This window comes from Periplaneta americana, chromosome 16, assembly GCF_040183065.1.
Source record: "Periplaneta americana isolate PAMFEO1 chromosome 16, P.americana_PAMFEO1_priV1, whole genome shotgun sequence".
In the NCBI taxonomy this organism is placed as follows: Eukaryota; Metazoa; Arthropoda; class Insecta; order Blattodea; family Blattidae; genus Periplaneta; species Periplaneta americana.
Window position 1 is genome coordinate 188,984,478 of NC_091132.1, and position 25,669 is coordinate 189,010,146.

A 25,669-nucleotide genomic window follows, 5' to 3' on the forward strand; every position below is an offset into this window, starting at 1 on the left:
ATTTTCCTAAGAACCTTATTTTCAAACACCCTTAATCTCTGTTCCTCTCTCAGAGTGAGAGTCTAAGTTTCACAACCATAAAGAACAACCGGTAATATAACTGTTTTATAAATTCTAACTTTCAGGTTTTTTTGACAGCAGACTGGATGATAAAAGCTTCTCAACCGAATAATAACAGGGATTTCGCATATTTATTCTGCGTTTTTATTGTATGGATTCGTAACAAGCTGTTCTTTTTTACGGTGATGGGTTGTTATCCCTTCGCCCAACCCCCAAGCTGGAGGACCACCCCTTATCGGCTGTCCACGACCGCTTATTCAATATATTCACAGCTACCCTCCATATCTGGAGGCCGTCCCCTCGATCCGTAACCTGAGGACGCGCCATGCCGTGGTGATAGGGACCCACAATACATAATAATAAACATAATAATAACATAACATAATTATAATTTATTGTGGAAAATGCGAAGATCACTTATTTTCTAATTTTCAATTTAAATATTTAAAGCGATCCTCATTATTAACTAAAATAGTAAAATAAAGGAACATTTGCCGTATAATACTTATTTTATACCGTACGCGGAACAAAAACGAAAAATACCATAATGTTCCTTAAAAAACCCGCACTTCTGGCAACCCCAGACTCTCATTATTGTCCGCAAAACGTTCAATAGTTATAGCTGCAATGAAAATTTTCAAGTTGCAGACAATATAACATAACATTTCACTTTTACAATGACCATTATACAGGGTGATCCGTTTGGGTATGGATAAAATAAAAACACCGTAAAAAATTTACTAGTGAACTTTATTTCTTGAAACTTTGTGCATACAACACTGAAAGACGGTAGATTCCTCAGAGCTCAACATGACCCCCATTGCGCACCCTGCACAACTCATAACGGTGATGCGATTCAGCCCATGTCCGTTGTAACATAAGAGGGGTGATTTGTTGAAAAGCTTGAGTAATTTTTACTCGCAAATCACCTATGTTTCTTGGTTTCTGTGAATAACAATGTCTTTAACAAAACCCCACACGAAGAAGTCAGGAGGGGTTAGATCTGGGGAGTCTGGGGGCCAAGCGAAGAGATAGCTGCTTTTTGTACTGGGTTTCGTCTGCGACCTCCTGCATGTTTTTTTAACACAGAAGCTGTTCTACAAATGTTCGATACCAAAACATTATAGAATCGTATTTAGGTACATTACCATACGTCTAAATTTCCTTTGAACTCTTTTAACACTCTCAAATTTAGCATACCAAAGAACACATTGTGCCCGCTGTTGATTTGTAATAGCCATTTTAATCATCTACGATTTTCATTCGTCCTTTCAGTTATGCATTGTTTATTGCCATATACGGAAACTCCCATCTTTTAATAATACAGGGTGTTTTCGGGCTAGTGTTACAAACTTTCAGGGATGATGCGGGAAGAGCACATGTATCAATTTGAGATAAGGAACCCTGGTCCGGAAATGACCAAATCGGAAGTTATAAGCAAACATAGTTGTGTGGAAATGAAATAATTTTTTCCTCTGTAGCCTACACCTTATTTATGTGTATTTACCTGTACATCTTACACATACTGTATTCATCTGACGTTGTTTACGTTGTCTACTTACAGTATTCCATTCAGTGCGCTGTCTGAGGGGTGGGGACAGGAAACTACACTAAAGCAATGCAGATAGCGTAATGTGTAACGGACATGGTCGGTCCTGATATGCACGTCTGTAGACAGCAGTGTATGTGTACAAATTGCAGTGTGCAGTCGATCAGTTCTAGTGAAATGGAGGAGTACACGAGAGCGGAATAAGCAGACCTGACTTTCGAATACCCAAGAGCCAATGAGAACAGTAGACAAGATCACAGATTGTATCGTGCAAGTACCCACGTAGGAGCCATCCGGTTCATACCATCTTTCCACGACTGTTCCAAAGGTTAATTTTTAGTAGGTTATTTTACGACGCTTTAACAACATCTGAGGCTATTTAGCGTCTGAATGAGATGAAGGTGATACCATCGGTGAAGTGAGTCCAAGGTCCAACACCGAAAGATACCCAGCATTTGCTCATATTGGGTTGAGGGAAAACCCCGGTAAAAACCTCAACCAGGTAACTTGCCCCGACCGGGAATCGAACCCGTGCCACCTGGTTTCGCGGCTAGACGCGCTAACCGTTACTCCACTGGTGTGAACTCCAAAGGTTAAGGTGGTGCCAAATTACAATTCCATTTCCACACAACTATTTTTGCTTATAACTTTCGACTGAGCTATTTCCGGACCAGGGTTCCTTATCTCAAATTGATACATGTGCCATTCCTCATCATCCCTAAAGTTTGTAACACTAGTCCGGAAACACCCTGTATAACCAGCAAGAAATTTTTCCTACTAAGATAATAGCTCTATAATAATGAATTAATATTATTCATACCCAAACGGATGAGACTTATATCATATTATACAGGGACATCATTTTATTTTTACTGACATTTTTAATATTAACTTGCCTATACCTCTGGATCAACGCCGTTTGCTATCCCCTTCCACTACTGGAGTTCGATGATACTGGCGTAAAATACAAACAAATGACTTTACTAGGTATAGGAGGGAATAAAAGTAGTTCATCCATTTACGTAAACTAGGAAATATCGCGCTTTTGAGTTTGATCATTTTCATTAGGTTTTTGTTTAATCAAAATACAGTACAGTATTAACAATGAGTGTTTTTACTCACGAATTGAGCTATCCATTCGGACGTATTCATTATGCAGTGTATATTATACTGTCTACAGCACATTAGCGTACACTATAGAGAATGAAGTTAAATTGAAAAATAATCATAATATGGATATTTAAACACATTTTTTAAAATGGTGGCCGTTCATTTCGATACAGGCTTCAGTTCTTTTGTGCATATTATCGCACTATAGACTATTTCACCTAATTCCAATTACCAGTTTTGTCCTTCGTACTAGTAACTCATGTGGAAATAATTATGTACTTGATCTATAAAAGTTTACCTGACGTACTGTAAATTCAATCTTCACTTTTGTCCGATCCGGAAAGATAAAATTACTTAGATATGCTATCTACTTTCCATCCAAACAGTTCCGTTGCAGGCTCGTAGAAAGGAAGGAGTCCTTTTATTTAAGTTATTTTAAACAGTTGTATTATATTATGTAGACGTCCAATTCCTAACAGAAATTAATGTTCTCACAAAAGAGCTAAGACAGTCCAGCCACTAGCTGGCGAATAAAAGCTGGTGGGGGAAACCGGGAAACGACGAAGGCAAATGGACGACAGTACCTGTGCAAAAGTGATTCAATATTGAAAGCTCTTTCGTCACTGGAAAACGCGAACATATTTTTGGAACGTAGGCCTACTGTTTACTGTGACAGTAAGGCTACTATGACTATATATGCGTTCTTGGATCTGTGTGGAGGACGATTGAACTTCATTAGTAGAAGAGGTGGGAGTGAAGTACATTCAAAAACTCAGGTACAATAAAATTTGAAGTAAAAATAAAATGATGTCCCTGTATATTATCCTTTCAGAAATAATCCTTGAAGGATTACTTCTTGGAGAGAACTCGTTCCTGGAACAAATTACAACAACGCCAAAAGCTCGCAGTAGTTCGCAGAATACTCACTGGTCGCGGTGGCAGATGCGCAGGTGCTTGTCGAGCCCGTCCACGCTGCTCATCTCCTCTTCGCTCAGCTGGAAGTCGAACACGGCCATGTTCTGCCGGATGCGGACCGCACTCGCCGACTTGGGGATGACCGCCACGCCCCGCTGCACCAACCAGCGCAGCGCCACCTGCGCCACCGACTTGCCGTGCCGCGCGGCGATCTGCTTGAGCACCGGATCGTCCAGAACGCGCGGCGTGCCGGACACGAAGTAGGGGCTGTCCGGCGACCCCAGGGGGCTGTAGCCCGTCACCACGATGCCTCTGTCCTTGCAGAACTGCACCAGCTCCTTCTGCAGCAGGTAGGGGTTGCACTCTATTTGCAGGTTCGCCGGCTTGACGCGGGCCACCCGCAGCACGCGATCCACCTGCTGACTGTTGAAGTTGGCCAGCCCCAGACTGCGCACCAGGCCCCGGTCCACGCATCGCTCCAGGACGCTCCAAGTATCCAGGTAGTCCACGTCACTCAGCATGATGGCCCCGTCAGGCCCTGGGGGCAGCAAATCGCCGCCCTCCTGGAAAGGAAGTGCACAACCTGCTATTATACCGCCTAAGTTGGCAGGTCCTCTACTACCCTTGCGAACGTGGCTGCGCTGATGGCTGCCCTGCGTGCTCACTAGCTGGAAGTAATGCGCTCTGGTGGCTCCTTGGATGGCTAGCTTGCTGGATTTCGAGGGTAGGTTCCTTGCTATTTTTCGTGATGGTTTGCAGGCTGGAACCAAAGATGATGATATAGTATCACCACTGAAACCATGTCGCCATGTTCGTTGTTTTCCAACTAAACCTCTTTTTTCTATATTCTTTAGTTTCTAAGAAACAGCAATTAAATATCGGACTTCAGCTGTTTTGCACTTATGGCTTAAGTACCTTATTACGACATTTACTACTGTTAATGTAGGATTTTAGTTGTTTTTCACTCACGGTTTAGTTTCTTTTTGACCATGAGTGTTGGCAACAGATGAAACAGCAGATGATTTTCCAATTTGAACTGTGAAAAGCTTACGGAAACAAGCACCGTCTGAACCGGACTTAAGTCTGCACCAGGCATCGCAAAATTGTGTTTCGTGAAAGAGCGCCTGAACTCTAACGTAAGTTCCATTTGACAACACGCCTCTCTGCGCTGACTCCTTCCTCTATCGTTGTCTGTACTGTCAGCAATGGCTCATTCTGTTATCCAGTACTGTCTGAATAGTGATTTGACGTTCATAACAGATATTTCTGAACAGCTGAACAAACTGAACTGCCGACTTGAAGGACGTGATCAGAACATAGTAAATATTGATATAGGTGTCCCTCAGGGAACAATTTTAGGTCCTATTCTATTTTTAATATATATTAATGATTTATTAAACATTGATTTGAAAGTGCATAATGGCTCCTGTTATTCTTACGCTGATGATACGGTGGTGATTTTCAGTGGTTTAACTTGGGAGGACACTTATAAACATGCCAATGTAGGTATAAATTTTATCAAAAACTGGCTTGATGCAAATTTGCTATCTCTAAATATAACTAAAACTACTTTGGTGCCATTTTCTTTAACAGTCTCTGGATTGAACAAATTGAAATCACTTTCTCATTTAAAATTAATAATCCACAACTCATTTTGTAAACTCTCTACAACCTGTAAATGCCTTTGCCTGAAAGAATCTGTAGATGTGAAATACCTGGGAATTATTGTTGATCAGCACTTGAAATGGGATAGACAAATCACCTTTTTATGTAACAGAATACGTAAAACAATTTACAAATTTGTAAACCTTCGCCATTACTTGCCTACTCACGTATTACGTTTGGTTTATTTGGCTCTAGTTGAATCTGTTATCCAATATGGTATAATTGGATGGGGAGGCATTACAAAAACTGCTCTTTTTCCTCTAATTATGTTGCAAAAACGTATAATCAAAATTTGTTTGAAAAGGCGACTGGATTATCCAACAAATTTGATCCATTCTGAATTGAATGTTTTTAGAATTGACCAAATTTATGAATACTCTTTAATGAAATTCTATCATAAAAATAGAACGAAATTTGTAGCTCAGCCACATGCTCATAATACGAGACGAAATGAAATTCTTAAATTAGTTGAACCTAAATATTTCACATCTGCTGCTTTACTACACAGTACAAATTATGGTCCACGGCTATATAATTCGATAATAAAATTTCATCCAGAATTGACTACTTTAAGCAATGAAATTTTCAGATCCAGAATTAAAAAATTTATATGACAGACTTCCCTGTATATATATTATGTACCATGTATTGTAAAACAAGTTTATTTCTATCCTAAGTGTATTTTTCTATTTTATCTTGGTTACTATGTCAACATGACCTGCACTAATTATACTACTAATAATAATTTAATATTAATCCATCAATCTAAACATCGTCTCTTTTTTCACTCAGTTATTATTAGTATTATTATTTACTAATTTTATTACAATCTTTATGTGAGCTTTTTTCTTAAGTATTTTGTCTACAAAGTATGTGTATCTATGTAACGGAACTGTCCCCGAACACGAGCTTTGCTCTTTCGGGGTATTTTAATGTAACGTTTTTATGTATATGTTATTATTAAATAAATAAATAAATAAATAAATAAATAAAAAAAAAATGTATGATGCGATGAAATATTTTTCTATGATGATTAATATTTGGAAAGTGCAATTGAAAGAAAATGAGCTTCATCATTTTTCTTGTCTGAAGTCACTTTCAAATGTTTCTGATTCAAAAATAGATAAATACTGCGACATCCTGGAAACATTAGACTACTTTCAGAATTTAGAGATAGAAGGTTTCGTGATTTTAAACAAATGGAAAATGATTTCTCTCTATTTGCAAATCCTTTTAACACACCCATTCTCAAGGTACGACCAGATTTACAATTGGACGGAGTTAAGCAATAAGAAACCAACTGCTAAAAATCTGTTTTCGAGATACTGACCACTGAAATACATCTGGTTTTATTAAACATTTTATGCAAGAAGTATTGTAACATTCATACTATTACAAAAATAGGAGTAAATTAGACGAAACTGGTGCAAAACTAACGCTCGTCGCGAAAGTCGTCAAAGAAATTAGTGTTCAACAGAGAGGTGTGTCTGCCTGTTTTGTGCGAAATGCTACACGTCTATTAATCTCAAACCCTATCGCTATACACGACCACATGCTTGAAAGAATGTGTAGAGAAGAAAACCGAAATTTCCAGTCTCTGCTTTAAGATGAGAATTTTAGTTCGCCGCTACGACAATTTCCCGGCGAATGTTGTCTGGGGACGTACAAGCCGTGAAATTGGTCCTGGTATACACCGTATCCATGTAGAATCTCACCTATTGTGATCTGACACTCTAAAGGCATTAATGATTATAGAATATTGCTGTTTGGTTTATTTGATACAAAAACTCAGAAAGATTTGTGTCCTCATAAAAATAAGTTCAGAGAATCACATCCGGTGAAAATGGAAGCCACCTCCAATATGCTCAATAAAGGCATGGAGATATTCAGTAGCTCAAATGTGAGCATTGTGACGGTTAAATGTACTGATAAATGCAGATTAGTTTCGTCTGACAAAGCAAAGAAACTATAAAATTTAGATTTTCTTCGACTGTATGTAGCATATCCATAGCAAACAACTTCCGCTTGATTTTGTGATCAGGCTTGATGCCTTGAAGTAACTGAATTTTATATGCATATAAATGGAGACGCTTGTGTAGCACTTTGTGAATTCGTAGTTTCTCTTGATGGATTTTCCTGGACTTTGAGAAAATGTTTGCCGAACTTCCTCAACTCGCTCATGAGATACTCTATGTTTTTTTCACATGAATGCTCCCTTTGACGCTTCTGGCGGCAATAAATTTGTTGTAACATGATTTAGAGATGTTTTTATCAGGCGAATTCTTCCCGTACAGATGTTTGAAATTTCGTTGTACTAATAACACTGATCTTAACTTAGAAAATCATGCAACATTTTGTGAAAATTCTTGCTGTGTTGTCATTTTTAACTTGAACAATGATAGTACAGTACAATCCCCTGAACATTAGGGAGTAATTATCAGCTTCCGACAGAAACTCGGACAGTTTTTCCACCTAATAACTCTCACACGAAATTGGCACAAGGCCTCTAATTTATTCTACAGCCAATCAAAATTGATGTGGTTCTATGCGGAAGTGGCGTATAATAATAATTAGGGCTCTATGACGTCATATTTTTTATCCTCGTTTCTTTTTTACAAACTCAAGTTAAATTAAACACACTTCTTACTTTATGAACACAATGACACGGATTTTATTGGCCATATAAATGCGTATTTTAGTATTAAATCATATTTGACAAAAATGGTATAAAAGCATATTTTTGGTCATTTCATAATTTATCGTCTTTACAGTTACCCAAGTGTTATTCACACGTTTTGTGCCAATAATGGCAAAGGATCTTGTTTGGATATTTGGAATTTGCTTTCCTTAGAAATATTTTATTGTTAAATGAAGTTTGAAAGTAACTGGATGCGCCAGCAGTAAGTTGTCAGAACACAAAGGACAAAAGAATGTTAGGGATATGGCTGGTCGATCTTGCCTTCACCCATTCATCCCTCAGATATTGCAACTCCGCTGTTGCCAAGTAGTAATTCATTAACAGTGAGTAACCTTGTTAACATAGCTGTAAAAGAAATAGCTACGTAAAGGACAGATGTTGAACATTTTTACCCCTCTTTTCCCCCTTCAATTTTATGGGGTGAATAGTCCGCTCTCACCAATACGAGTTAATATTCACAAAACCAAATGCATAGAATGGTGAATAAAGAAGTTTTCCAAGTAATTTTTTGACAACATTTAATTTGTTTTGCGTCATATTTTTAAGTTTTATATTACTTTTTTGGGGGGAGGGCATAAATGCATGCATATTTCCAGAGTTTTTAGATCACAGAAATTCGAGCCATAAATTAATAGATGTATACAATATGTTTTGCTTCCCATTCAAATTCTAGCACCATAAAGCAGCGTAGATACCGTCAAAACCTTTTAACATCAAATTCATGTATACAAGTCTGAAAGGTGATCAGGGAATTAAACTCAGTCTTGTGGTTACCTGGAATGCGAAGGGCCAATGTATCAGGTAGAGGTCTAGGTATGTTAGCCCCAGCTTCTGTAACGACTCTTTCAGGGCGGGCTCCACCAGGTCGGGGCGGTGGAAAGTGTTCCAGAGCTGCAAAAGCCAGACGTGCGATGATGAACGAACATTTTGACAATCACAAACAAATCCTACATTGTTACAGATTCATCAGTGCATTCTCAAACTCGCCATGCTGATCAAGAACAAGTTCTGACTCGTGGCTCGAACTCACCTTGCTGGTCACAAACAGATCTTCTCTCTTCACCACGCCTGCGTCCATCTTGATGCGGAGGCCCTCTCCTACTTCCGTCTCATTGCCGTAGATGTAGGCGCAGTCGAAGTGGCGGTAGCCAGCGTCGATTGCTTCCATTACGGCCTGGGTCACCTCCCCGGGCTTCGACTGCAAGACAAAGAAACAACTACACGATGTCTCAAATTTATGCAGGTACTCTTCGAAACAATATATATATATATATATATATATATATATATATATATATATATATAAATTAATTAAAACAGAAGATATACAACTTTCGTGGTAAATAATTAATATGGCAGTGAGAAACTTAGCAACCCTTCCATTTGTTGCAGGCACTGTAATCAAAATGGCGGAGGTGTGGTTATCGTTCGATCAACGTTAGTGAGTACTGAAATGTTACTGGAGAACAGAGAATGTGATTGAGGTTCAACGACATTGGAGAATTGATTTTGGAACATCACCAACTGGGATAACAATTACAAGAATCCATGACAAGTTTGAAGTCGTGCAACGGTGCAAGGTGTGAAGGAACAGGGCGGAAGAATGATACTTCGATGGACAACGAAAGTGTTGCTGCAGAGATGTAAACTTCCACACGATTCTCAAAGACGTCTGTGAGACAATGTTCTCGACAGACTGGTATCAATAAAGTCAGTGTTCAAAGAATTTGCGGACTCAGAAGTGAAAATCTCACATTCCGAGACTTCTTCGTGCATATGAGGTCAATCCAGATTAGCGACTTCAATTTTGTGAATGATTCATTAACGTGCGTGGAGCAAGGGAATGTTTACAAGATTTGTTTGGTGAGATGAATCCACATTTAAACTCCATGAAACATTAGCGACATAACTGTATGTATTGGGTTAACCACAACTCACACAACCCACCGGCGTGACTCAGTCGGTTAAGGCGCTTGTCTGCCGGTCTGAAGTTGCGTGCGGGCGCGGGTTCGATTCCCGCTTGGGCTGATTACCTGGTTGGAATTTTTCCGAGATTTTCCCCAACTGTAATGTGAATACCAGGTAATCTATGGCGAATCCTCGGCCTCATCTCGCCAAATACCATCTCGCTATCACCAATCTCATCGACGCTAAATAACCTAGTAGTTGATACAACGTCGTTAAATAACCGACTAAAAAACCCACACATCATTGAAAACAAGCAGATTAATATCCTGGAACTATCAATATGATGTGGTTCTTCTTCCAGAGGGATGATCAGGCCGTACTTTTCGAAGGGCCTGTCACAACCGTCTCTTACATCGCATGTTGTAAACCATCATTCCTTGTCTTAATGATCTCTTTAACAATTATGAGTCCACCGCTGTGTAATAACGGTTAGCATGTCTGACTGTGAAACGAGCGAACCCGCGTTCAAATCCTGGTTGGGACAAGTTACCAGGTTGAGGTTTTTTCCGGGGTTTTCCCTCAACCCATTAAGAGCAAATGTTAGGTAACTTTCGGCGCTGGACTCTGGACTCATTTCGCTGCCATAATCACCTTCATATCATTCCGACGCTAGATAATCATAGCAGTTGATAAAGCGTCGTAAAATAACCAATTAAAACAATGACGATGGGTATTACTTTGAAAAGGATGGCGTGCTAATTCACTTCTAATTTAATGCGAAGAATTTTCTCAATTGCAAATTCCCTAAGAGTTGGATAAGACGAAGAGAAAGTGTTGCGGAGTATCCACCTCGATCTCCGGACTTAACCCCCTGGACTTCTATTTTTGGAGAACTGAAAAAGAACGCAAGGTACTCGCAAGACCACAGACATTGCAAGACCTGAGGAAGCAAATTGAACATGCCTGTAATGCTGATCTATTAGCAACAATACAATATGTCACTCTGTTTTATATCATTGTCGACAATGCATTGGGTGGAAAATAGCCATTTTGACATTTACAGCCTTGAGGTACACAACACCACAAAAATTGTATATCTGCATGATTTTAACAGTCTCCATAATTGACCGCATTTTATCTACAGAACAGAAACGAATCTCAAATTGCAACAATAGTTCGCAGAGTGTGTTTTATTCATAAGGCAAATAGACTCTCTTGAAGATTTAGCAGTACTTCGCTCACTGTATGCGAAATTCCACGTTTATAAAATTTAAACACTTCTCTCCGAACTAAATCCCATATGAAATTATCGATTTTTGTAACTTGGACATTCTGTTACCACACTTTTTAGGAGTTATAGGACCCCTGTGCACAATTTCACCCACATTTTTCTTGGATGTACCCACAGCCCTAGCATTTTCAACGATTGGTTTCTCAAGTAACACTGAGTGTTCCTTTATGTAATCATAAACACTAGAAGTTGTTCTCTGCGATTGTTTGTTCAGTGTTCGAATGAAAAGTTAAGAAATGATATGATATGATATGATATGATATGATATGATATGACATGATATGACATGACATGACATGACATGACATGACATGACATGACATGATATGATATATGATATGATATATGACATGATATGACATGATATGACATGATATGATATATATGATATGGTACGATATGATATGATATGATGATATGATATGGTATGATATGATATGATATGATATGATGATATGATATATGATATGATATGACATGATATGATATATATGATATGGTATGATATGATATGATATATGATATGATATGACATGATATGATATATGACATTATATGATATATATGATATGATGATATGATATGATATGATATGATAGGCTATATGATATGATATGATACATATGATATGATATATGATATGATATGATATATGTGATATATGACATGATATGATATGACATGATATGATATGATATGACATGATATATATGATATGATATATATGATATGATATGACATGATATATATGATATGATATGATATATATGATATGATATGATATATATAATATGATATGATATATGATATGATATATATGATATGATATGACATGATATGATATGATATGACATGATATATATGATATGATATATATGATATGATATGACATGATATGATATGACATGATATGATATGACATGATATATATGATATATGATATATATGATATGATATATATGATATGATATATATAATATGATATGATATATGATATGATATATATGATATGATATATATATGATATGACATGATATATATGATATGATATGATATATGATATGATATGACATGATATATATGATATGATATGATATGATATGATATATATGATATGACATGATATGATATGATATATATGATATGATATGACATGATATGATATGATATGACATGATATATATGATATGATATATATATATATATATGATATGACATGATATATATGATATGATATGATATATATGATATGATATGATATATATGATATGATATGATATATGATATGATATGACATGATATATATGATATGATATGATATATATGATATGACATGATATGATATGATATATATGATATGATATGATATATATGATATGATATGACATGATATATATGATATGATATATATGATATGATATATGATATGATATGACATGATATGATATGATACGACATGATATGATATGACATGATATATTTATTCATCTATCATATATCTGTAAGACAGACCTGTTACAATTCTATAGGCCTATTAACCCAGATCTGCCTTACTTTACAATTTTAATCACCTATGCCAAGTCTCAAAACTTAAAAAAAAACATACACACTACAAGATCACTTTAATATACCATTACTTTTAACTTTCTGTACCGGGTCTTTCCCGGGGGTAAAAGGCGGTCAGAGCGTGGTGCCGACCACACCACCTCATTCTAGTGCCGAGGTCATGGAAAGCATGGGGCTCTACCTCCATGCCCCCCAAGTGCCTTCATGGCATGTTACGGGGATACATTTACCTTTACCTTTTTACTTTTAACTTTCTCTTCCCATTTCATTTTCACTTTCATTAAAAATTTGCCCAATTTATTTAACTCTCTTATATTATTTATATTAACTTAGGCTACGTATTTTCTTATATGCTATATATCTATTCATATTAAAAATGTATTATTTATCCATTTTTTCCTTGTATTGTCTGTTTCTTGACATTCTAATAATAATATATGGAATGCGTCTTCTCCCATGCCGCAAAGGGTGCAGATGTCCTTCTCTATGGTACCCCTCCTGTTTTTCAATTTCCATATTCCTAGTCTCCACCAAGCTAAGCGCATCCTCACTTTCCTATTATTTATTCTGATACATTCTTCTTGTTCCCATGATGTAAAAGTTACGAAATAGTAATGTTGCAGCAAAACACTGTAATTCACGTGGAGTCGCTTTTAATTTACTGGAGCTCGAAGGTTTAGCCCCGATCTAGTCCGTCACGTGATGGACGAGGTAGGATTAGGTTCGTTTACTGCTGCGCCGTGCATCAGGTACGTACAGGCTTAGAAAAAAGTTATGTCGCACCGATACTTCGTAAGTCCCAGGAAGGAGGCAGTGCGCATGATCAAGCTTAAAACGAAACAAAACTAATTGCATTATCTCAACCAGTTCTTCTCTTGTGAACCTAGCAGTACCTTTAATCTAAATAAATTAACCGGTATTCTTTCGGGCGAAACTTGTTAAATTTAAAAAATACGTAAGTCATTAGAAAATTACATAGTGGCTACAATGTTAGCATTCAGATTCCCTAGCGGTGAGTAATGTAAGCTGGTAGTATGAGATGGAATGGTGTCTGATGTGTTATCTGTAATTTATAAGGTAATTTATTATTATCTTTTACGAGTATACTCTAAGTGCAGTGATTTTAATAATAAGACTTATCTGCAATGTACTAAGTCCGAAAAAAGAAGACAAGCAGGACACACTCAAAGTTATGATTGTTGTTTACGATTATAAGGGTGCGCTCACTCTGTTCCAATTGGAATGCTCGCGGATGCTGTAAATTACAGGCACTTTTTTGAATGCCATTTACGACCAGATGCGCCGGAAGCGCTGAAATCTCTTGAATACCCATCCCATTGTGCTTCATGATGGTGCTCGTTGTTATGTGGCTGCCCAGGTAGTTAATTTACTTAACAGGTGGAACTGGGAAATTCTAGAGAATCCTCTGTATTCTCCGGATATGAGTTCCTGCAACTACGACTTTTCCCCAAGATGAAAAAACCACTAACAGAGGTGCGCTTTATAAATATACAGGTCATTATAACAGCTGCAGAGCAGTCAATTAGAAGCTCAGAGCAAAATGACGCTGTCGTGGCATTCGTTGTCTTCCACAGGTGTCACGACGGGTGAATGATACTGGAAGAGATATATTAATTGTAAATAAATAAGTTTGTGCGAGATCGTGCGTGTTTGCTTGCTTTCCGCACAAAACCAATACGCGGTAAGTGTGAAATACCACATTCAGTATTCCCAACGTAACACACATAACAATTTCCCTCTTCTTACCGCTTAAGCGCGACATTCATTTTACTGCTTTAGGCTTTTAACATATTATTTTTAGAGACATTTAACATAGTAATAATTATAAATTAGAAACTTACCACTGCAATTTCACCTAAATTGCACTGTTAATTATTGTTTTTAAATATTTGCAAAAATTAAGTAAACTCTACAACACCACAAAAGTTACTGCATTTGTAATGCAAGTAACATTAAGGAAGCCGTGAAAAAATCAACAAGATTCCAGATGCCGATGTTATTACTGCAATATGTTATATAAATAATATTGTTAAAATATTAAAATGAAGAATAAATCATTACATAACCTTACCGTTTGTTTTAAGTTCGCATTTATAGACTGCGGGAAAAAAAAAAGACAGACGTATATCACGGCCTGCTGGAGTATAGTGAACACAGAAAACATTTTATAGGAACAATGTCGAAGATAGATATATTTGTTTTCCAAAGTTGCCGTCATTGAACAGAAACCAAGATGGAGATTTCATTGCAACTAATTAGAAATTCGTCTTTCAGGTATGTAATAAACGATCTTCGCACAAAATAATGTACGATACACGAGCGGTATGTTTGTTTTCATGTTCTCGGAAATTAAAAAAGCTCAACTACGTTTCGCTTTTTCAATCTTTTCCTCGAACATGAAAACGTCAACATACCGCTCTTGTAACGCATATTACTATTTTGATCTTAAAGGTGTTGCCACTAAATTTTGAATAGCCCATTTATTCATATTTCCACGCGGTAATTCTCTCTCCTCTCCGTGACGACTTAAGAATTTCAAGATTTAACTGTTTAAATCGGAATCCTAATGACATCACTAGGTGGAATAAACTCACAGATTTTTCGGTAAATTAAACCGAGCGAAAAATGGACGTTTTCGTAAAATTTCTGTAGTTTGTTTCCTTTTTTACTTTTAGTCCCCCATTTTCTTACAATCTTGCTCACTGTTTTCTTGTTCTGCTATTGTCTGCTATTTTGTTAATACACCCTCCCCTCAGTTTTTTCCAGTTATATACTACAGGGACATCATTTTATTTTTACTTCAATTTTTATTGTACCTGAGTTTTTGACTGTACTTCACTCCCACCCCTTCTACTAATGAAGTTCAACCGTCCTGCACACAGATCCAAGACCGCATATACAGTCATAGTAGCCTTACGGTCATAGTAAACAGTACGTTCCAAAAATATGTTCGCGTTTTCCAGTCGCGAAAGAGCTTTCAATATTGCATCATTTTCCATTTGCCTACGTCGCATCCTGGTTTCCTCCACCTGCTTCTATTCGCCTCTCTGTAAATGCTAGTGGCCGAGCTGTCTTAGCTCTTTTCTGAGAACATTAATTTCTGTTAGGAATTGGATATCTATGTAATATTATACCCATACAATTGTTTAAAATAACTTAAAAGGGCCTCGTTAAGTAATTAACTGTCACGTGATTTCCTCCCTTTCTACGACACTGCGACGTAACCACTTGAACGGACAGTAGATAGCTTGTCTGAGTAATTTTATCTTTTCGGATCGGGCACAAGTGAAGATTGAATTTACAGTACATAAGGTCTCTTTTATAGAGTAGGCACAGAATTATTTCAACGTGAGTTACTGATACGAAGTACGAACATGGTAATTGGAATTACGTACAATAGTCTATAGTTCGATAATAGTCTATGCACATTAGAACTGAAGCCTATATCGAAATGAACGGCCATCATTTTCAAAAATGTGTTTAAATATCCATATTAAGATTATTTTTCAATTTAACTTCATTCTCTATATTGTACGCTAATGTGCTGTAGACAGTATAATATACACTGCATAATGAATACGTCCGCATGGAAAGCTTAGTTCGTGAGTAAAAACATTCATTGTTAATACAGTACTGTATTTTGATTAAACAAAAACCTAATGGAAATGATCAAACTCAAAATCGCGATATTTCCTAGTTTACGTAAATGGATGAACTACTTTTCTTCCCTCCTATACCTAGTAAAGCGATTTGTTTGTATTTTACGCCAGTACCATCGAACTCCAGTCGTGGAAGGGGGTATCAATCTGTGTTTCCGGTTCTTAATCGTTGATCCAAAGGTATAGCCAGGTTAATATTAGAAATGTTAGTAAAAATAAAATGATGTCCCTGTACAAGGATTAACATTCGACACCAAATGTCGACAGTTGTCTGTCACAAGGGTCGATGCATTCCTTGTTATCGTGTCAAGCAAAGTCCAAGTGCATTCCTGTGATAGTCAAGGAAACAAATGATAGCTATCCCTGGCCACTACACACAAGACGAAACGTCTCATTTCCAGTTTATAATAATGTTAATTATAATATAGACACTACAAAAAATATATAATTTCGAACAAGGCATATGGAAAGTTTAGGGCCGTAGTTTTAACTTCGCGTGCAAACTGTGGTTGCCGGTTCGAATTTTACCCAGGACACAGAAATTTGTCCGTATTGACGTGATTAAGGCCCAGTTTCTTCAACCTTTGTTAAAATGCACCTAACACAGCGTTAATTAACTGTAAGTTAAAAGTATGAATTGCTGTTAAAAATATTGTATTTCTTTAACTTTACAGTTCACATTTTAACATTCTGTTTGTTAACTCTCTGTTAGGACCAGAGATTCTAGAGTTTAACCATAACCTATAACCAAGTATAGGTTCACTTCTGTTTTCTGAACTCTGACAATTGCGATTCTCGCTTGTTTCCGTTGTTTGATTCAGAGAGGATAGAAGTCTTTCTATTCTCTCAGGTTTGATTTCTGCTTCTTTCCTCGTCTGTATCACAATAGCGTGGAGCGGCGTATTGGTATTGTTTTTATGAAATGGAAAACACTGGAACAAAAAGAAATCGTGAGACTAATTTCTCTTGGGTTGGAAAGAAACCTTCTGCTGGAAATTATTTCGCAGTATAAACCAATTAATGTGAATAAACAAACAAACGGATCTACGTTGAAAGCAAAAAGTGAGGCTTGGCAGAAAATAGCCGATACCTTTGCATGAACTTCTGGTCTGTCAAATCACAGAAATCATCCGCTCTGTTTATGTATTCATGGATATTATTTTATAAATAATCCAGATATATAAGTTGAGCATCTAACGCACCAGCCATATTGAATACTTCTATGCTAACAGAGAGTTAAATGATTTAACTGCATGAAATTGGGCAGTTAAATTAACATAGGTTTTAACAACCTGTTAGTACTAACAGTAGCTGAAGAAATGCTTCAACTGTTAAGTTTACAGTTAAAATGGAATAACACACTGTTATAATTTAACAATGGTTGAAGAAACCGGGTCTTAATCTTTAAAATCAGATCGACACACGAGTACTGTACCAGGACGGAAAGGCGATGTAACATTTACAGGGTGAGCCATTCCAACACTATAACTTCATGACTAATACACGATTGAAATAAATGTGATCTCGTTCGATCGGGTATACTACTATGATGCGAGCATGACCTTGAGTTCGGAGCCCGCAACGACTAGTGGCCATTTTAGGCGTAGGCTAAAATATGTTACAACTCTGATATGCTAGCTGTGCTACGCTGAGACACCAGTCGGTTGAAGATCTTGGGTCTTCTTGGGATGTGGCATCACGGAAGAAAATAAATAATAAATAATATAGACAAAGAAAATTGCATCCCATTAGAATCCCGAAAGGCACTTAGGATGACAAGATTGAAGATTGTCTCCTCACGAGACTTTCGACTATGAGTAGCAGTAGGGATATTAAGATATAGGCCTACCACTGTTATTCTCTTGCAAAATAACTTTCTCATTACACCCCTTTCACATTTTAATGAAATATAGCTTATTTCGAAGCTCATGAAAACGAGAATAAGAAACAACCTTGAAAATATGCCCAAGTTGCTTCTAAAGGGCATAAATCCTAGTTAAGAGTCACTACATATCAATAGACGTACTACAATACTTCATCATTATACCAACGTTTGCGTAGCTCAACCGGTTAATGATGCGCCTTTCGAGTAGAAGTTCAGGGTTCGATTTCCGGATATTTTTCCACTTTTTGTTCTTTTAAAAACAAAAACGTGGCGAGGACAGGACTACAGATCCCTCCTCAGTTGGTTCTAGCTGAACGGGCAAGAAAGTTCTTGCTGTGCATCTACTTGGAGACGAGTTTGGTGGCTAGATGAATCCGTTAAATACAGCTCGTGGCTTTTGCAAACTAGTGCATAACAATTTCGGAAATTTTGAAGTGTTCGAGTTTCCCGAGAGACAACACTATTGCCGGGTACTTGTACAGGGACATCATTTTATTTTTACTTCAATTTTTATTGTACCTGAGTTTCTGAATTTACTTCACTCCCACCCCTTCTACTAATGAAGCTCAACCGTCCTCCACACAGATCCAAGGCCACATATAGTAAGCAGTACTAAGTTAGTGAGTATAGTACGTTCCAGAAGTATGTTCGCGTTTTCCAGTGGCGAAAGAGCTTTCAATATTGAATCATATTTTCGCACAGGTACTGTCCTCCGTTTGCCTACGTTGCATCCCGGTTTCCCCCACCTGCTTCTGTTCACCCCTCTGTAAAGTCTAGTCTTAGCTCTTTTCTGAGAACATTAATTTCTGTTAGGAATTGGACGTCTACGTAATATTATACAACTGTTTAAAATAGCTTAAATAAAAGTGCCTCGTTAAGTAATTAACTGTCACGTGAGTTCCCCCTTTCTACGACCCTGCTACATAACCACTTGGAAGGACAGTAGATAGAATGTCTGAGTAATTTTATCTTTTCGGATTGGGCAGAAGTGAAGATTGAATTTACAGTACGTAAGGTACTCTTTTATAGAGTAGGTACAGAATTATTTCAACTTGAGTTACTAATGTGAAGGACGAAACTGGTAATTGAAATTAGGTACGATAGTCTGTAGTGCGATAATATGCACAAAAGAATTGAAGCCTGTATCGAAATAAACGGCTACCATTTTCAAAAATGTGTTTAAATATCCATATTATGATTATTTTTTATTTTAACTTCATTCTCTATATAGTACGCTAATGTGCTGTAGACAGTATAATATACACTGCATAATGAATACGTCGGAATGGATAGCTCAATTTGTGAGTAAAAACACTTATTGTTAATACAGTACTGTATTTTGATTAAACGAAAACGTAATAAAATTATCAAACTGAAAATCCCGATATTTTCTAGTTTGCGTAAATGGATGAACTACTTTTCTTCCCACCTATACCTAGTCAAGTGATTTGTTTGTATTTTACGCCAGTAACATCGAACTCCAGTCGTGGAAGGGGGTAGCAAACGTCGTTTCCGGTTCTCAATCTTTAATCCAAAGGTATAGCCAGGTTAATATTATATGTTTTTGTATAGTACATTATGCAACGAGCCTATAATGATAGTAATTAAGAAGCGAGTATGGATGTTTATGAAACGAGCGCAAGCGAGTTTCGTAATTTTCATACGAGCTTCTTAATTACCATTATAGGCGAGTTTCATACGACTTTTTATGCTCGACCATATTTCTAACTTGAAATTATTCATTTTATTTGTATCTAACTGACCTTGAGCAATACCTCGTAAATTGTGAGAAGTGCGCAGACGCGAAAGTATTGATTTTTTCCGAGGAACAAATGTCCACATTGACCTTGATAGCCCATAAGAACCTACAGAGTAAACTAAATATTAACTTTGATATAACATTGAAATTAAATTAGACATTGAAAAACGAGATGACAAATTGAATTTATTTGAATAGTATTTACAATTAACGCTAATTATTATAGTAACAGAACATAACCTTCTGCGACAGTATTGGATTTCCAGCCTCCGTGACTTTTCGCTAATTCTCTTTCGATTGCATATCCGAGAATAATCGATACTTGCGGTTTTATAACGGTACAAAGCTGACTTGTCATTGGCTGAGGTTTTATAACGGTACAAAGCTGACTTGTCATTGGCTGAACACCTGTACTTTAATGAGTAGGTGTACTTTAATGACATGCATTGAAGGACTGCTACCAGGTGTATAATTACTAGGGTACATTTCGGCATGGTCGAGCATAAAAAATAAAATGATGTCCCTGTACAATCGTTTGCTTAGCTAAACCGGTTAGTGACGCGCTTTTAGAGTATAAGTTCAGGGTTCGATTCCCGGCTATTTCTTACTTTTTGTTCTTTAAAAAATATAAACGTAGCCAGGGCAGGACTTCTGAATACCGACTGAAATATACAGATCCCTCCTCAGTTGGTTCTAGCTGAACGGGCAAGAAAGTTCTAGCTGTGCATCTACTTGATCTTTCAGTTTGTTTATACGCACGGTGCATTAGACCTTGAATTGGAGGCGAGTTTGGTGGCTAGATGAATGCTCGTGGCTTTCGCGAACTAGTGCATAATAATTTTGGAAATTTTGAAGTGTTTTTGTTCCCCGACAGACAACACTATTGCCGGGTAGTTGTATAAGGACATATTACACTTAATAATAATAGTACAAATGTTTCAAGTGTGATTTGTTCAGTAATGAAACCTTTCACTGTCATTCATTGCAGAATTAAGTTGTTTTGTTCGCAAGAAAATGAGTAAGGAACACTTTCATTGTATTGATTTGGGGTAATAACGCCGGTTTTTTGTCATCAGAATCCAGATAATGAAAGAACAAAAAGAAACTAACAAGAAGGATTACACAAGAAAACAAAACATTATAAGAAAAAAAAATGACACGATGTATATTCGATTTGAACACGTTATTCGTTGAGCTAACTCAATGTCTTTTCAAACTTTCTCCATGTCAATATATGTTTACATACAACTGTTCCATCATTCTTGTAAAGTTAAGCCCTTTTAATCAAACTTTGGAATGTTTTGATTTTATATTCTGATTCAGGTCTCCCAGAGCAATAAAATAAGCTTCATTTGTTCAAATTCTGGAGGAGTGTAAAGAAAAGTTTCCCTTGTTAGAGCTTGAGTGAAGCATTAGAACAATAGAGGAAATCTATGTGTCCGTCGGTAATCGAACCCGCAACTCCCGGTTTGCAGCACAACACCTTAACTGCCATGCTACAGCGTATAATTACACTGTATGTACTATAACTATAGCACGTGCGTTTGTACCAATGCCTCAATCATTCTATTTCTTTTTTAAGTGTTTCCTACTTTCAAACTCAATGTTCATCTGAAAAACGGCAGCTGTTGACAGCACCAATGAATAAAATATAATTAATCTAACAGTACTAAGTATCTTACAAACAAAAGTGAACGTTGTACAGTCATCTTCACATAACAGAGCTATTCCACAAGATCTGGTGTAAAATTTAATAAACGTCTGCATCTACATGTGGGATTTAAGTACTCAATTACAGGCAAACAGTAGTACCGTGACGTCAGTGTAAGCTTAATGACTCACCTTCCATGTGCCGAGTCCTATGATCGGCATTTTGTAGCCATTGTTGAAGGTCAGGCTCGGTACGCCTGCCGGGTCCATGTTTTCGTGGAGCAGCTGTTCTATGTGTACTCGTCATTCAAGTGTCGCGTGGCCTTGCGCTCGTCTTATCTTTTTTTAATGTTGCAGGGCTACCAATATCTGAGAACGATTGATGAAGATTCGTAATATCTTGGTTCTGAGAAGCGTAGTTTAATTCTAGCAAAATTCAGTTTTTCTAAAGGAATAAGATAACCTGTACTTCAGTAGTTAACATAACAATTCTTTCTTCAGCTGTTTAAATGATACAAGACTAGAGCCAGAACATAACTCTGTACTTATTTGTGTTTTTGAAGCCATTACAGTTACAATCGCAATGCTATCGCTTTTGTCTGTCGTAGTTCTATTCTTTGTTGACTTTCGTGAAAGAATCGACAATTCTTCGTCATCTTCTATACTGTAGCTGCCATGGAAAAGTTTTGTCGACTTGGTCGTTCTTAGGCCCGTAACACACTTGCAGAGTTTTCGCCAGCGAGAAATGTGTTGCGAGAAAATTAAAAAATAGATAACATGTATTCAAATGGACGTCCACACACTGGAAAAGATTCTCGCTCGAGGCAAAAACCTCGCGCGAGTTTCTCACTGGAATCGGTAGCTCAGTGAATTTTCTTAACACATTTATGAAAGATATTTGACATTTATACTCTTTATGACGATTGAATGTAGAAAAAGCTATCACAGGTGGCGATGAATTGTATTGTTTTTATTTGAAAATGAGGAAAGATGGCTGATAATTGCAGTCAGAAACTTATCGAACTTGTACGATGTCACCCGTAGGTCTATTTATATGATACACGGGATGAAAACTATAAAAACACGAAACTTAAAGAAGAAATCTGGAGACAAATATCAGATTATCTGAAAATAAATATTTTGATGAGATTTAATAGTATTGATTAAACATCTCAAATAATGTATCTAAGTCTTAACAGTTTACGTAATTTTAATCAGAATATAGCAAAGAATTCTGTATCATATCATGAATGGCAAAAAAAAAAAAAAAAAAAAAAAAAAAAAACTGTGGTCCATTGAACCTGAAATAACGCCTAATCGTATCATCATTCAAATCGAAACCAGTGTCCAAAACTCGCCCTTATTTTCGTAAGATACAATGTGATTTTCAGATATTTCTGGCTTTAATTTTAGGCCTACTTTTTCTTTCATCACCTAAATACTCAGATTCAACATAGCGTTCGTACGTAATTTGTAAAGTATGACAATATACTTACAGGTTATATACTGGGTGTTCAGTTCAAAGTGTGTCATGGCTCGCTGTATGCCGTCAGGTGGCTAGCCGATGAGCCTAGAGAATTCAATCTTCCTACACTTCCGCAGAGGCGTATAACCTATGAGGCAGAGAAGTTGCCTAGCAAGTACGGCGTTCATTCTGAAGAGTACGTACCGATACGTACGGTAACGCCGGTAGTGGCAGGAATGTGAACTGTTTGGAAATACATACTGTAGGGATATGGGGAGAGGGTTAAGACGATTACTTACGTGTTTGTTGACATTAACTTCACGGTCAACATGGACACGGAGCATTTGATTTGTGTTGTGGAATGTTGCCGTACGCAACCGATGATAACAAATACCCTGCGTACGACTTGCCGGCGCAAAACACAGTTCGAAAGAGGTTATGGTAGCACACAGACCGTACAGACCGACATCTGTTGCTACGACGTTCAAGTTATACCGTACACGTTCTCAAGTTCAGATTGAAGAACGCCTTAAATAATAGGCAACTTGTCTAACATATAAGCTGAAACTCGCTTCAAATCGGTGACCCAACAACAGTGACGTCATGACACACTTTGAAATGAACATCCAGTATTTAATTACGACAATATACTGTACGTAAATACAGTACATAATCTATAATATTTCCTCCAACGAGTCATTTACGATCAGAAAAATGTTTTCTGCATGAAGGCAGTGCATAGATGATCATAGCGAGGTGTGATCTGTGATAGCGAGAACTCGCCAAGTATGTGGAGGAAGGCTCTTCGCCTCTTTCTCGCAACGCATTTCTCGCTAGCGAAAACTCTTCAAGTGTGTTACGGGCCTTAATGACGAGTAAACTTACAATGCTAATAATTTAGATTAATTTTAGTTACTTAGTGGTTCTTAAACACGTTCGTTAAGTAATTATAATTAATTTTATATAATAAAAACAGTTATTTATGTAACAAATAGAGTAGTCCACTCCTGTGGAGTAATGGTCAGCACATCTGGCTATGAAACGAGCGGGCCCGGCTTCAAATCCTGGTTGGGGTTTTTTTCCGGGGGTTTCCTCAGCCAATTGAAGCAGAATTGCTGGGTAATTTTCGACGTTGGACCTCGGACTCAGTTCGCCATCATTAATTCATATATCATAATCATCATCATCATCATCATCATCATAATCATTATCATCATCCAGACAATAGCCCGAGTTAAATTCACGATGCAACGTGCTGTACTTGTACAGGGACATCATTTTATTTTTACTTCAATTTTTATTGTACCTCAGTTTTTGAATGTACTTCACTCCCACCCCTTCTACTAATGAAGTTTCAACTGTTCTCCAGACAGAATCAAGGCCGCTTATAGTAAATAGCACTGAGTTACTGAGTATAGTACTTTCCAGAAATATCTTCGCGTTTTCCAGTGACGAAAGAACTTTCAATATTGAATCATATTTTCGCACAGGTACTGTCCGTTTGCCTACGTCGCATCCCGATTTCCCCCACCTATTTCTGCACGCCTCTCTGTAAAAGCAGGGCTGTCTTAGCTCTTTTCAGAAAACATTAATTTCTGTTAGGAATTGGACGTTTACGTAATATTATACAACTGTTTAAAATAACTTAAATAAAAGGGCCTCGTTAAGTAATTAACTGTCACGTGATTTCCCTCCTTTCTACGATCCTGCGGCATAACTACTTGGACGGACAGTAGATAGCATGTCTGAGTAATTTTATCTGTGCGGGTAGGGCAGAAGTGAAGATTGAATTTACAGTACATAAGATACTCTTTTGTAGAGTAGGTACAGAATTATTTCAACATGAGTTACTAGTACGAAGGACGAAACTGGTAATTGTAATTAGATGCAATAGTCTATAGTGCGGTAATATGCACAAAAGAACTGAAGTCTGTAGGCTATCGGAATGAACGGCTACCATTTTCAAAAATGTGTTTAAATATCCATATTATGATTATTTTTCAATTTAACTTCATTCTCTATATTGTACGCTAATGTGCTGTAGACAGTATAATATACACTGCATAATGAAAACGTTCGCATGGATAACTCAGTTCGTGAGTAAAAACACTTATTCTTAATACAGTACTGAATTTTGATTCAATAAAAACCTAATGAAAATTATAGAACTCAAAATCGCGATATTTCCTAGTTTACGTAAATGGATGAAGTACTTTTCTTCCCTCCTATACCTAGTAAAGTGATTTGTTTGTGTTTTACGCCAGTATCATCGAACTCCGGTTGTGGAAGGGGGTAGCGAACGGTGTTTCCGGTTCTCTAAAGGTATAGCCAGGTTAATATTAAAAATGTTAGTAAAAATAAAATGATGTCCTTGTACATGAATAGAAGTGATAAGCACAATAAGCCTCAGGCTGCAGTGTTAAGCCTTCTGTTCTCTCCTCCGTACAAGAAAAAAAAACAAGTAGGAT

The 25,669-nt window shown here is 37.1% G+C and overlaps 1 protein-coding gene across 1 annotated transcript in view; it reads right to left on the reverse strand.

Annotated features, from left to right (window-relative positions):
- LOC138692263 (1,5-anhydro-D-fructose reductase-like) overlaps positions 1-22,109 on the reverse strand; it is a 31,728-nt gene extending 9,619 nt beyond the window's left edge. Inside the window, exons 1-4 of the mRNA XM_069815423.1 lie at positions 21,929-22,109; positions 9,028-9,195; positions 8,772-8,888; positions 3,647-4,197 (exon numbers count right to left, since the gene is read on the reverse strand). Coding sequence (XP_069671524.1) covers positions 3,647-4,197; positions 8,772-8,888; positions 9,028-9,195; positions 21,929-22,006 — 914 coding nt within the window. The 5' untranslated portion in view covers positions 22,007-22,109. The remainder of the gene's footprint in view (positions 1-3,646; positions 4,198-8,771; positions 8,889-9,027; positions 9,196-21,928) is intronic.
- Between the last annotated feature and the right edge of the window lie 3,560 nt (positions 22,110-25,669).